The sequence below is a fragment of the Plectropomus leopardus genome, chromosome 24 (genome assembly GCF_026936395.1).
Source record: "Plectropomus leopardus strain MGB_pleo_1.0 chromosome 24, ASM2693639v1, whole genome shotgun sequence".
In the NCBI taxonomy this organism is placed as follows: domain Eukaryota; kingdom Metazoa; phylum Chordata; class Actinopteri; order Perciformes; family Serranidae; genus Plectropomus; species Plectropomus leopardus.
This window is the reverse complement of record NC_142199.1, coordinates 7,284,249-7,295,790: the sequence shown is the minus strand read 5'-3', so window position 1 is coordinate 7,295,790 and position 11,542 is coordinate 7,284,249. Positions and strand designations below refer to the sequence as shown.

At 38.5% G+C, this 11,542-nt stretch overlaps 1 protein-coding gene across 1 annotated transcript; it reads left to right on the top strand.

Moving 5' to 3' along the window:
* Window positions 1–75: 75 nt before the first annotated feature.
* Window positions 76–9,704, top strand: gpbar1 (G protein-coupled bile acid receptor 1). The gene is made up of 4 exons (XM_088074514.1): window positions 76–2,676; window positions 2,786–4,120; window positions 4,654–5,192; window positions 7,866–9,704. The coding sequence occupies exon 4, from the start codon at window positions 7,900–7,902 to the stop codon at window positions 8,926–8,928; it is 1,029 nt and encodes a 342-aa protein (XP_087930640.1). The 5' UTR covers window positions 76–2,676; window positions 2,786–4,120; window positions 4,654–5,192; window positions 7,866–7,899; the 3' UTR covers window positions 8,929–9,704.
* Window positions 9,705–11,542: the final 1,838 nt, after the last annotated feature.

Here is an 11,542-nt window from a genome sequence, read left to right as displayed (position 1 = left end):
CTTAATTAGATTTGAGTAAAGGGAGGAGTTGAGTCAGTCTGCAGACGACAGGACCCTTAAGGAAGTTTCCCAAAACCACAGCCGAGATATGAGTAAAGGTAGAAAACTCTAAAAGTGAAGTTGGTGAGTACAGTCATAGTGGCTGACCTTAAATAAGAAAAGACCAAAATACCCTGTCTTAAATACCAAATTTGGTTTTGTATAATTTAAAAGATAAGGTCATCTTTAGCCTAAGGTGCCTCTAATACTACTCAGATCCTATTGAGACTGTAAGTCAACTCCTGTTGAATACCACATATATCCTCCTGTCTTCCCACAACAATGACTAATATATAGAATAAGTAGAGTATAAAATACTTTATTGGCTACAATCTGCTATGAAAAAAGGAAACATTGCATTCACAGAGGAAGCTACATTAAAAAGGAGTAGGGAGTTCTGATTAAGGTGGTAAAATTGATATTTTTCAACCTGGACTCTGTTTTCCTGGGCTTTTGTGTCTGAATGACTTAAGTGGAACAACTGTTTTTGAACTTTATTAAGGGAGCGCGCTGCAGTCGCAAAACAGGCTGCAATGTCATAAATGCAGCATTTGTGTGCCATCAACATATGTCCGTTAAATATGCTTGTTTTTGCTGCTGTCAGGCTCAGATTAATAAAAAAAGTGTCCAACAGTTAATGAAAAGGAATCCTGCTGAGACCTTTTGTTAAACAGTAAAATTCTTTTATTTGACCAGAAGCAGCCCCAAAATCACCATCGGCAAACACACCACCGTTTTTAAACAGTAAATTTAATGAAGGGCTTATTTCAGCTTACTTCAAACTGAACTAAGACGGTTTTTGTGAGCTTTTTTTGTTTCTGTCGACTTTGAATTAATTGTGTTTTATGATGAAAAAAATGCTGCTTTTTTAAATAAGAGTCTGGTAGCTTCAACAATCATGATTTCTGCCCTTTTTCTGTTTAAAAAAATGGATTTTACCCTAAAACAAAAGGTCTACTATTTAGGGATCATTCTCATAATGTTATCAGAATAACAGTCTGAGTCTGTCAGTGGCAAAAGCAAGTAGTTGCAAGCAAGTTGTTACATTGCAGCCCCACTCAATACTGAAATGACTTTTATTTATTTCGACACAAAAACATGCTAAAATAGCACCCAGATTGTAACTTAAGATACTTTATGGCAACAGGGACAAAACTTTAAAATAATAGACTCATAAATTATATAATATTTATGCGATAAATTATTTAAAGCACCAGACAAAAAAACCCCCAAAACAAAACCTGTGTGTAACTCTGTCTAGCAATGAAACAAGTGGATGTTGTTGACTGTGTAAAACAGAGCACTCCCGACACTTTACTGCCCCGATCTGTATTTCCTCCAAACAGGAAGTGCATTAGCTCACCAGCCACTTTCTCACCTGTTGCTATGTCAGAGCTTTAATACAGGTGAAGCTGCTGGTCACATTAGTGAATGTGTGAGTGTTTGCTGTCTGTGCGTGTTCGAGAATAAGAGCCTGTTAAATGAAAATGCACGATATTATTGCACTCACGTTACGCAAGAAACCTCAGCAGTGCCTCACTGCACTGCCCAGTGTGCAGCCCCTTGTATTAGATGTTGATAAAGACCAGATGCAAAAGAAAGGAAACTCTTTGTGATTCAGTCTAACGTATGGTTTCCGAACACCATTGCTGCTCTCCTCCCTGCTCCTTCTGACACTCAGAATTTTTAAAAGTCTTGTTTCAAAGCCAAAACCTGCTCTCCTCATTTGACCCTTTAAAACTTGATCACATTGGCTTAATTTCTTTCAAAAACATGGGAAGAATTCAAAGAACATCTTAAGTGGAAATGACACAAAAACATTAAAATGAAATTAGCAAAAAAAAAAGTAGATAATAAGCAAAAACAAAAATGACGTGGAAAAAGTGCTTACAAATTATAATTTTCTGTAACATTATTTAAAATGTTATTATAGTAATCATAAATATACAGTTCTTATATTTTTTTTTTTTTGCTTCCTTAGATGTTTTTTTTCCTTGCTTCTTAAAAAAAGATTTCTAAATCTATTAATATATAACCAAATTAATCATTATTTTTATTCCCATGTTTTTGAAAGAAATCAAACCAATTTGGTCCACATTCAAAGCTTTAAACATTTGTAAAAGGCATCTGAAATCACCACAAGAAAAATGGCGTTGCTCCAGATGTCAAAGGGTTAACTCTATTGTTCTGTTATTTTTTCTCTTTTCCACCGGCTGTCCGTCACGGTGAGACATCCTGTGCACAAGTGCTTCTTCCTTTTACCTGAATCTTCAGCTTACGCAGTCATTGTATGTGCACAAGTGTACATGCATAACTCACCCGGACAGACAGGCGGTGAAACACGCACCAACATGCTTCTTTAAGCATTTTAAATTTATTGTTGGGTCTGATAGTGTAGGCACGACATTTTATAATGTCGCCGTGTACATTTATGCTTTCATAATATGTTTTATTGTTTGTCTTTCTGCATTATATAAATCATGTTGCATAAAACTTATCCAGCAGTTTTTCAGCAGTATTGTTGCACGCAGCTGGGATGGAGCTCAACCGGGAGAAAAATAACACCTGTCACGTGTGGCGTTCACTGGCAGCAAGATGTTTTCCTCATCTGTCACCGCCATGTGTTTGGCCTCAAAGGTCAGCTCGCGTGAAGACAAAGGCGCAGAGTGGCCAAAAGGATTATCACCTTTAGACCTGGACAGGGCCAAAGCCTGATCTATTAAATTGTAGCTCATATTCTCTGCAGGCTGCTGTGCTGACAACAGATGCCGAACTAATCGGCCGAACAGAGAGGGACGGATGCTGGTGCCAAGGTAAACATGTCGGAGGAAGAGGAGGCAAGTAACAAACCCATTAGAAGTACATCTGTTTCACAAAAACTGACTTAGGAAAAAAACACTTTCCAGAGATCAGGACAGTAACTCATGAAAAATAGAAATAAGAGATTTGGCTGGCACTGTTAGTGACCTAATACAATTGAAGTCTCTCTTGATTCAACTTTATGATCATTTTGGAGGATGTAGTTTGTGCCGTTGAATTTAATCACATCATTTCTATTGTCCTCTGGAGCAAGGAAGTGGTGCCACATTAAGATGACCAGATTTCAGAAATGACGAACATTTTCCACTTGGGTGGTCAATATCATTAAGTATTTAGGGTTATCAATAAAACTTAAAAAATGAGTACAGTTCCAGTTTAACTGACCATGGTTACTGTTGTACTTTAACAAGCTAGGGTGCAGGTCACCTAATAAAATCAGGTACCATATCCTCATATAACATATTTCCTTTTTATATTTTCCCATATTGCAACTTTTTTTATAGTTTTTAAATTTTATTTTATTGCCTATTTTATTGTTTCTGTTCTGTTCTAATTTAAATATCTTAATATGTGTATGTAGCACGGAGGAGACATCCTGGAAATGACTTGAAATGACCACAAATGGATGCAAACTATCTGCAAAGAGACACAAAATAACTACAAAAATGGGCAAAACAACCCCAAAAGACCCTTAAGGCCTTCTTAAGATATGGCATTCAAAGAATGGGACAGACCAGGTCACAGTGGCCTTGACCTCTGACGTTTGGCCACCAAACTCTAATCAGGTCATCTATGAGTTCAAGTGGACGTTTGTGCTAAATTAGATGAAAACGGGGTCTGGTCACCTTAATGTCAGCTGTTGTGAGCAAGCTTCAATCTCTGTTGCCAGCCGAGGTCCGTAGATGACCTTTCATTAATCATAACTCACAAAATGTTTCCACTGTGTTTAAAAAAGATTTGATCATTTGTGTACTGCTGAAAAGGACTCAGTGTTCCCAGAGAAGCAAAGATGCTCCATCTTCGCCTTTGTAATGTGAAGATGTTGTGCTTTCATGTCCAGCTCGTCCTCCCTGCGTAATGTCTTCGCAGATGCTCCCAGGCTCGGGAACGTCTCTGTTTAAAACCATTATCTGACTGGAGCTCGTCCATCTCTACCAGCTCCAGGTCTGCTCCAGACTATCAGTGAAGGAGTCTTCCGTGTTTGGCCAACAAAAACAGGTCACCGCCGCCCTCCATCCACCGCTGTGTTTACACATGAGACGTATGTGACAGCTGTTATGAGCTCAGACGTACACACCGTCGTATGTATATGTTTAGTTCAGTCCATGGCCAAACAATAGGGGCAAATACATCTTCTGATTTGTTTTAACCTACTTATAGTGTGGCAAAATAGGTGGCAGTTTTGAAAATTGAGTTTTTTCCAAAAGCACTTTGGCTTTTGTTGTGTAACAAAAGTTATTTCCTGCACTTGTGTGTGTCTAAACAGATCTAGATTTTAACTAAATAGACATTTCAGGGAATAAATAAAGTTTAATTACGTTTATTCTGTGAGAGTTAGCATTAGCTAAGCTTATTTTTCACCTGAGACAGCTATAAAAAGCTTATAAACTTATTTGATAATTAAGAGACGTCTGAACAGTTAGTTGTTCAAAGTTAGAAACTCCTTCCTGGCTTGTAAATGTGTACCAAAGGAAAAAAATATTATTATTTAGGAAATACTTTAGATAGGAATTCATTCATTCTCTAACTGAGCTTTTAGTTGAAGACCATGAATATGTGTGATGCATGTTTTAGGGGGCCATCACGGAGGGGGTGAAACCAAACCACATGCCAGACAAGCTGATGTTACCCAGGAATGTTCTTATCATCTCCAGGCTGCCGTGATAACAGCTCTCCATCCTGCTTCCAGTCATGGACGTGCAATGCATTTGTGGTGGAGGAAAGTGAGTGCAATGATGAAGAGCAACAAAAACCAGTTGGTAGGTAAAAGTTAGTGGACACTGATTACCTCATACTCAGTGAGTCCGGCAACCCCCCTCAGGAAAAGGCAGATAACCGCTCCCTCCTCCTCCTTCAGTGTGCACTTCCCCTTCAGAGGAAGAGCCTTACACTTGCTCGCGCTGTCTCTTGTAGTTTTGCGGTGAGGCTGCTGCTGACCTGACTGAGAGGATCTTAAAGGATAAAAACAGGCTCCTGTGGTTTGGGGGCTTCTGCTCATGGATGTGACATGCAGGGGAACAGCCTGGAAGTTATCAGAAGAGTAAAAAGAAGCTGTGTTTTATTTGTGTTTCCTTCATCAAAGGATACATGACTGGACTGCTCATCCCATAAAGGTAAAAAGTTTTTGTTTTGTTGCTTTAAAAAAAAGCAACATATTTTGTTTAAAGTAGTATCATTTTTACTCTATAACATTCATTCATTTCATTCATTCATTGTTAGTAACCATAACCTATAACATCAGTTTCCATATTAAATGTATTGCAGAATTACAATTTATTCGTATTTTTATGTTATATGTGGAAAATGGCTTTAAAACACATTTCAACGTAATAGAAAAAAAAGATAAGGTTACAGATAAATCCAACACAACCAGGCAACCAGACAATGTTGTATATATTTATACAACATTAAAACAATAATGTTAAAAAAAGGTTAAGCGTATATCACCATTTATGTGCTAAAACATGTAGCAGGACTTTGATGTCATGAAGCTTGCAAATTATACACAATGTATGTGGACACTGGAAATACTGGCATGTTGCAATATTTATTTTTAATGTCATATATATAATGTCCGCTTCTCCACATAAACAATTGTTCTGCAGTTGCAAATGATAGCGGATAACCAGAAATAATCATGCATAATCATAAAGCATAAAGACATAAAACAGTGTAATATATACATGTGGTTTATTGTAGTTTATTATGAGAACTTACCCCTGACCATAAACGGACGTGCTCAAAGTCAGACTAGTGAAATGATCTCCAGGAACTGTATAATAGTTATTTGTTGGGATGTAACTCCAGAGTCCCAGCTGATAAATTATTAAATGACAGCAGACTCATGTCCATGAACACCAGCTCTTATCTTGTCTGTTAGCTGACAAAAGGATTCAATTTAATTCAAGAGATGACAAAAAGGAACCGTGCCGTGTGGTAGAAGTGAATTTAAGTACAAACATGCTCCCTTTTGTCAATAATGTGGGTTCTCTTTCTTTATCCCCAATGATACTTGTTTACAGTGGTGCCCCAAAAGGGGGACGGAGGGGCCACGGCCACCATGATACCCTGATAAAAATAATAACTAGCATAGAGAATATTGCATTTTTTAAGCTGGTGCCAATGTAGTGGTATCATGTAAAACTAGATGTGGCATCCATTGGTACCAACCATGGTGGCATAGTGTGTTGGAATGGGGCTAAATGGTTATATTAATCCATCCATTTTTTACTTTATTTCCTAATTATTTTAATTATTTTTGGTGCTAATTTTTAGGTAATTTTCTTGTACTTTTTTTACTAATTTGTTCATTGTCTTCTTCCCATATTTTAAAAAGAAATCAAGCCAATTTGCACAGAGGTCAATGTACTCCTTAAAATTAAAGATGTATATTTGTCTTATGCAGGAGAGGGAAACCAGCCTATTTAAAGAACAATGATTTGCCTAAATACAGATACTTAACACATAAAAACAGGATTGTTGTGGAACTCAACATGTTAACTGTACCAGAATTAGTCTGTGCACTTCAGATCATTAGTAATATTAACTGTGAAATAAGAAACTAGAGTATATCAGTTTTTATTCTCATGTTGACCTAATTTTTTATCGAGCCTATGTACTTGACCAGCATCATCAAATTCCTAAAATTCAGTTCTACTTCTAAGTACGGGTGTGTCAGCCCACCAATGAAAGATTTCTGCGTGCCACTGGTTGTAAAAGGTCACAATAAGTTATCTTAACTGAATGTTTAGCTGTAAGATTAGAGCTTTTATTGACTTGAATTGGCTTTATCTGAAGTGTACCTGTTGTAAGCCTCAGAGTTTATTGTTCTCGTCTTTCTCGGGTTTGATTCCTCAATCCATCACTGATAATCCACTCTGCTCCAGTCTGCTACATTTCTATTAAATCTCATTTTTCATCTCCATTCAATCGCATTTCCCCTGCAAGTGTCTCCAAGTCTGTTTATGCTTGCTGAGCAATAACAGCAAATTAGATTTTCTCAAAAAAATGTTACCAAAAAATCTCAATGTATTTGATTTAATACATGAAGCAAACCCAGTAAAATATTTTGTCTTAAAGGTTAACTAAAGCATTTTTCAACCTGGAGCCTATTTTTCCCCTTTTTGTGGCCCAACAACTAATTGAAGCATCATTTTTCGAAATTAGTCCAGTATTGAGCGAGTATGCTGCAGCCAGCAGCCACAAAATAGGCTGCAATGTCAACTCATGGGGCATTTGTGCACCGTCAATTTACATCCACAAAAAGTGCTTTTTTGCCACAGGCATGGATTGTTATTATCAGTGTCTTGCAACAATATAGAAGGGATCTGTACAGAGACAGACCTTTTTATCGAAGAGTAGAATATTTTTTCTTTAACCAGAAACAGCCATGAAATAGCTAATCGCCTGCTGCTGCAGGTGCCGACTGCCTGTCTGGTGGTGCATAACACCACAAACGGTTCCGTATGGCCATGTTGTCACCTGGTGCAATCCAGTGGCGTATCATGCAGATGCAAAAGGTGGCTTTTGTTGTCTGGATCTTACGCCAAAATCGCTGCAAAAGTGGCAGAATTTGACAGTTTTGAATGAGAACAGGCTGGTTTCACTTGTATACATAAGATCTCAGAAAACATGCACAAATACAGACAGAAGGTTCTGTCCATGTCCATAAAAGTATCTAAAGTTGAGCATTTTTGAGCCCTTACCAGCACCTTTTTTGGCCTCTCTAGTCTCTTTAACAGTGTTTCTGTTTCCTCACAACTGCAACTTGATGGGACTGGAGTCAGGCTGCAAAGGGGAGGAAGCCTGCAGATTTCACCCATGATGGACTGCAACGACTCCCACGCTCTGCTCTCTGGGGAGCACCTCATTTATGCCATCACCATCCCACTGTCGACCTCCATCATCCTGGCCAACCTTGTCATCATCTTGGGCATCGCCTGGAACCGCCAGCTCCACAACACGACCAACTACTTCTTCCTCAGCCTGCTGGTGGCAGATCTGTGCACAGGCGTGGCGTTGCCTTTTATTCCCTTAATGGGTCTGAATCGGGAGTTGAGTTTTAGCTCCTGCTTGGTGGCTCACGTTTTCCCAAATTTCCTCTTCTTGGCGTTCCTCTTCAACCTGGTTATGGTCCACTATGAACGCTATGTTTGCATTGTCGACCCTTTGCATTACAATAACTTGTGGATGCATCGGAGCTTTCCTTTGGCACTGCTTGTGGTTTGGGCGCCACCACTTCTTTACGCTTCCTTACCTGCTTTCGGGTGGAATAACTGGACGGGGGCAGATTGGAGCGGCTGTTGTGCAAGTAGCCAAAATTTAACGTCACTTTCAAACTGCTCAGCAACCAAAACCACGTGCTGCTCATACAGGCGAGTGTTCCACAATGCTTTCATCTACCTAGAGGTGTACGGACTCGTCTTACCGGCTATTCTGACCATCGCTGGCATGACTGGCCACGTTTTATGGATCACCAGAGGCCAGCTGAAGGACATCTGTCGCCTGCATCGCTCAGTGGAGCGGGGAAGCCAGGCCTCGGACCGAGAGCAGAGGCTGAACCTGCGTTACACACGCTGCTTGGTGGCGGTGTCGCTGACTTTTCTCGCATGCTGGGTCCCCTACCTCATTTACATGCACGTCTGCATCGCGTTCTTGATCAGCGACACCAAGTGGAGCTCCACCACTCACATTGTGCTGTCGTGCACTGGGATTGGAAGCATGGCGGTGGTGCCGCTGGTGCTCGGACTCGCTAACAGGCAGTATACAGAGCCTGCATGCAAACTTCTGCAGAAGCTCAGAGACAGATGGAGGCGGAGGATGCAGGGATCAGAGGAGGTGGCAGTCTGAGAAAATACTGACAAATAGGAGTATTTATGAAGCTGAATCTGTAAGAAATGATGTTGGTTGATGCACATAGTAGTTCATACTACAGAAGATTATTAGGGTCAGGCATAAGGGGGAAAAATGGGAGGAGGAAGACTATTTATTTTGCATTATGACAGTGAAGTTGAAATGCTCAGAGTAACGTCAAACTGTCAGTCGTAGTAACAGGGAAAAAATAAATCAGTGAAAAATTTCTTTTGTATTTTGCAATTGGAAAAATTGTGAAAATGTTGAGAATAAAGCTGAAATGTTGAGAATTAAGTCAAACTTTCAGTATTAGGGCCAGGTATAACAAATATATAGCAGAGGAGGAAGAATTCATTTTTTGTGTCAACTGTGTCAATTTGTTTTCAACATTATTCTTAACATTTCAACTTTTATCTTGTAACCCAGAACAAAAACTAAAAATATTTCTCCTCTCATTTTTTCCTCTTATTCTTGGCTTATGTTGTTCAGTGCCAGTAGAAGGAAATTATTTATCAATGCCCCGTACAAAAGTAGGCCACCTATTCGAGTCTCTGAGGGTCCCCATTTCTGACAGTTTTCCAAAACATTTCCATCATGACAGTATCTGGAGATTTGAACAGATGAAGTTAAGGAAGTGCTGTTTTCAAGACATTATTGTCTCCAAAGAGGACTAAAGCATCATTCGAGCAACCTGTTGTCAGCATGCCAACATGTTCATAATGATACTTGCTGATGTGACACAGGTCTAATAATAAAGATGATTTAATAATTAAGATGTTAATTCTGAGTGTAATAAGATTATACAGAACGGTTGAAATAAATCACCCTTGAATCAGTGTTGTAGATCTTCTAAATATTGCTCAAACACGTGTCCTCATTTCTCTTTGTGCTGCCTGCTCTGGTTAAGCAGCAGTAGATTTTCTCCATCTGTCACCCACCTGCCTGCTGTGTTTACTCTTTCTTCCCTCGCTGGTGTTTATCTATATACTGGTATGCAAACTGAAGACGGGAGAGGGACGCGTCCAGTCCTAATTCATCTACAAGACACGAGGAAATGGAGCTTCAGGAAGAGCGTGCAGCAAAGAAACATGAGGTGAAAACCATTCGTGCATGTTAAAGTTGGAAATGAGTTTCCAGTTTCTGCCAGATGAACTGTCACAGGAAGGTTTAATACTGTTAAAGTCAAGGTCAAAAAAACAATTGCTGCATCCAAATATGTATACTTGGAGACTAAACGTTTTATTTACTGTAAAGGTCCACTAAAGGGAAATTAGACCTTTATTTGAGATTTGAGTAACCCTTTTGAAACTTGGAGCGACATCATTTTTCTTGTGCTGCTTTCAGACGTCTCTCACAAGAATTTAAACCTTGATCAAACTGATGTGTTTTCATTCAAAAACATTTGGGGGGAAAAAGCAACAAGCAACTTTTTAAGAATGTTCCACAAATTGCAAGAAATTAGTACATTTAGGAGATTATTTTAAATTGTTATTATTTTTTAAAAAAAACATCTCAAAAGAGGGAGAAAAGCTATATAATCATCAGAATTACATATTTTATGTATATATTATAAATTATGTTATAGATTTATTATGATTTTAAGCACTTTTTTCCTAATGTTGTTTGCCTTTTTTTGTAAAAAAAAAACAAAAAAAAAAAACATTTTTTGCTTTTTAATTTGTATTTATTATTATTTTTTAAAATTATTTTCAGGTTATTTTCTCGTGGGTTTTTTGTTTGTTTGTTTGACTAATTTCATGCTATTTTTCTCTTTTTGTTGCCTATTGCTTTCTTCCCATGGTTTGAAAGAAACCAAGCCATTGCACGGGTTTCAAAAGGTTAAATAAAGTCATGACGTTTGTTTCCTCCCTTCACACTCTGGTTTTAAATGTGTACATACAGTATGTGTGTGTGGAAAAACTGAAGAGGAAAAGCAGAGTTTAATCAAATTACAAAGTAAACAAGGTCTTGACTGCTGTGGGACATTAGGAGAGATGAGGTACGATCAGGGGGTCAGGATACATCGTCAGCATGTCTTTTGTATGTGTTGCTATGTTCCAGTATGTTTTTCCACATCAGCATATTGTCCGTCCGGAAGCCAAGGAGGGAAAAATGAAGACAGGACGAGACTGTCCAGCTCCAGCTCCTAATGACTGACTGCTGTCTGTCTACAAAGTGGTAAGAGGCAGCATTTTTTTCTGTCTATACTGGGTCCATGCAATCTAAATTTACAGTCATATGTTAAAAATAATAACAAATGTAGGAGACTGCACATTTCAAGTTGCATACAAAAGAGTTGTAAGAGAGGATTATGCAATCATAAATAAGTCCAATTTTATATGTTCCCCTCAAAGAAAGTTAACGCTTTTTGAGTTAGAGCCAGTCCAACGCGGGGGGCCGAACATTAAAATTTCCATACAACAGATTTATTAGAAAGGTAAAACACAAATTAGATTCATTAGATATTTTTAAATTAGTTTTAAAAAACATAGTTTAAAATCGAAATTTTTTACATCCTGCTACGTCTTTTGGAGTCGAAGGAGGAGTCTGGAGAGGCTTATCCAATTACAGTCTTCCTCTAAAGAAAAGTTAAAGGTTTTTTAAAAGAGGA

Excerpts from the sequence above, each read along its gene's own strand:
- gpbar1 (XM_088074514.1), top strand. The coding sequence starts at position 7,900 with ATGATGGACTGCAACGACTCCCACGCTCTGCTCTCTGGGGAGCACCTC.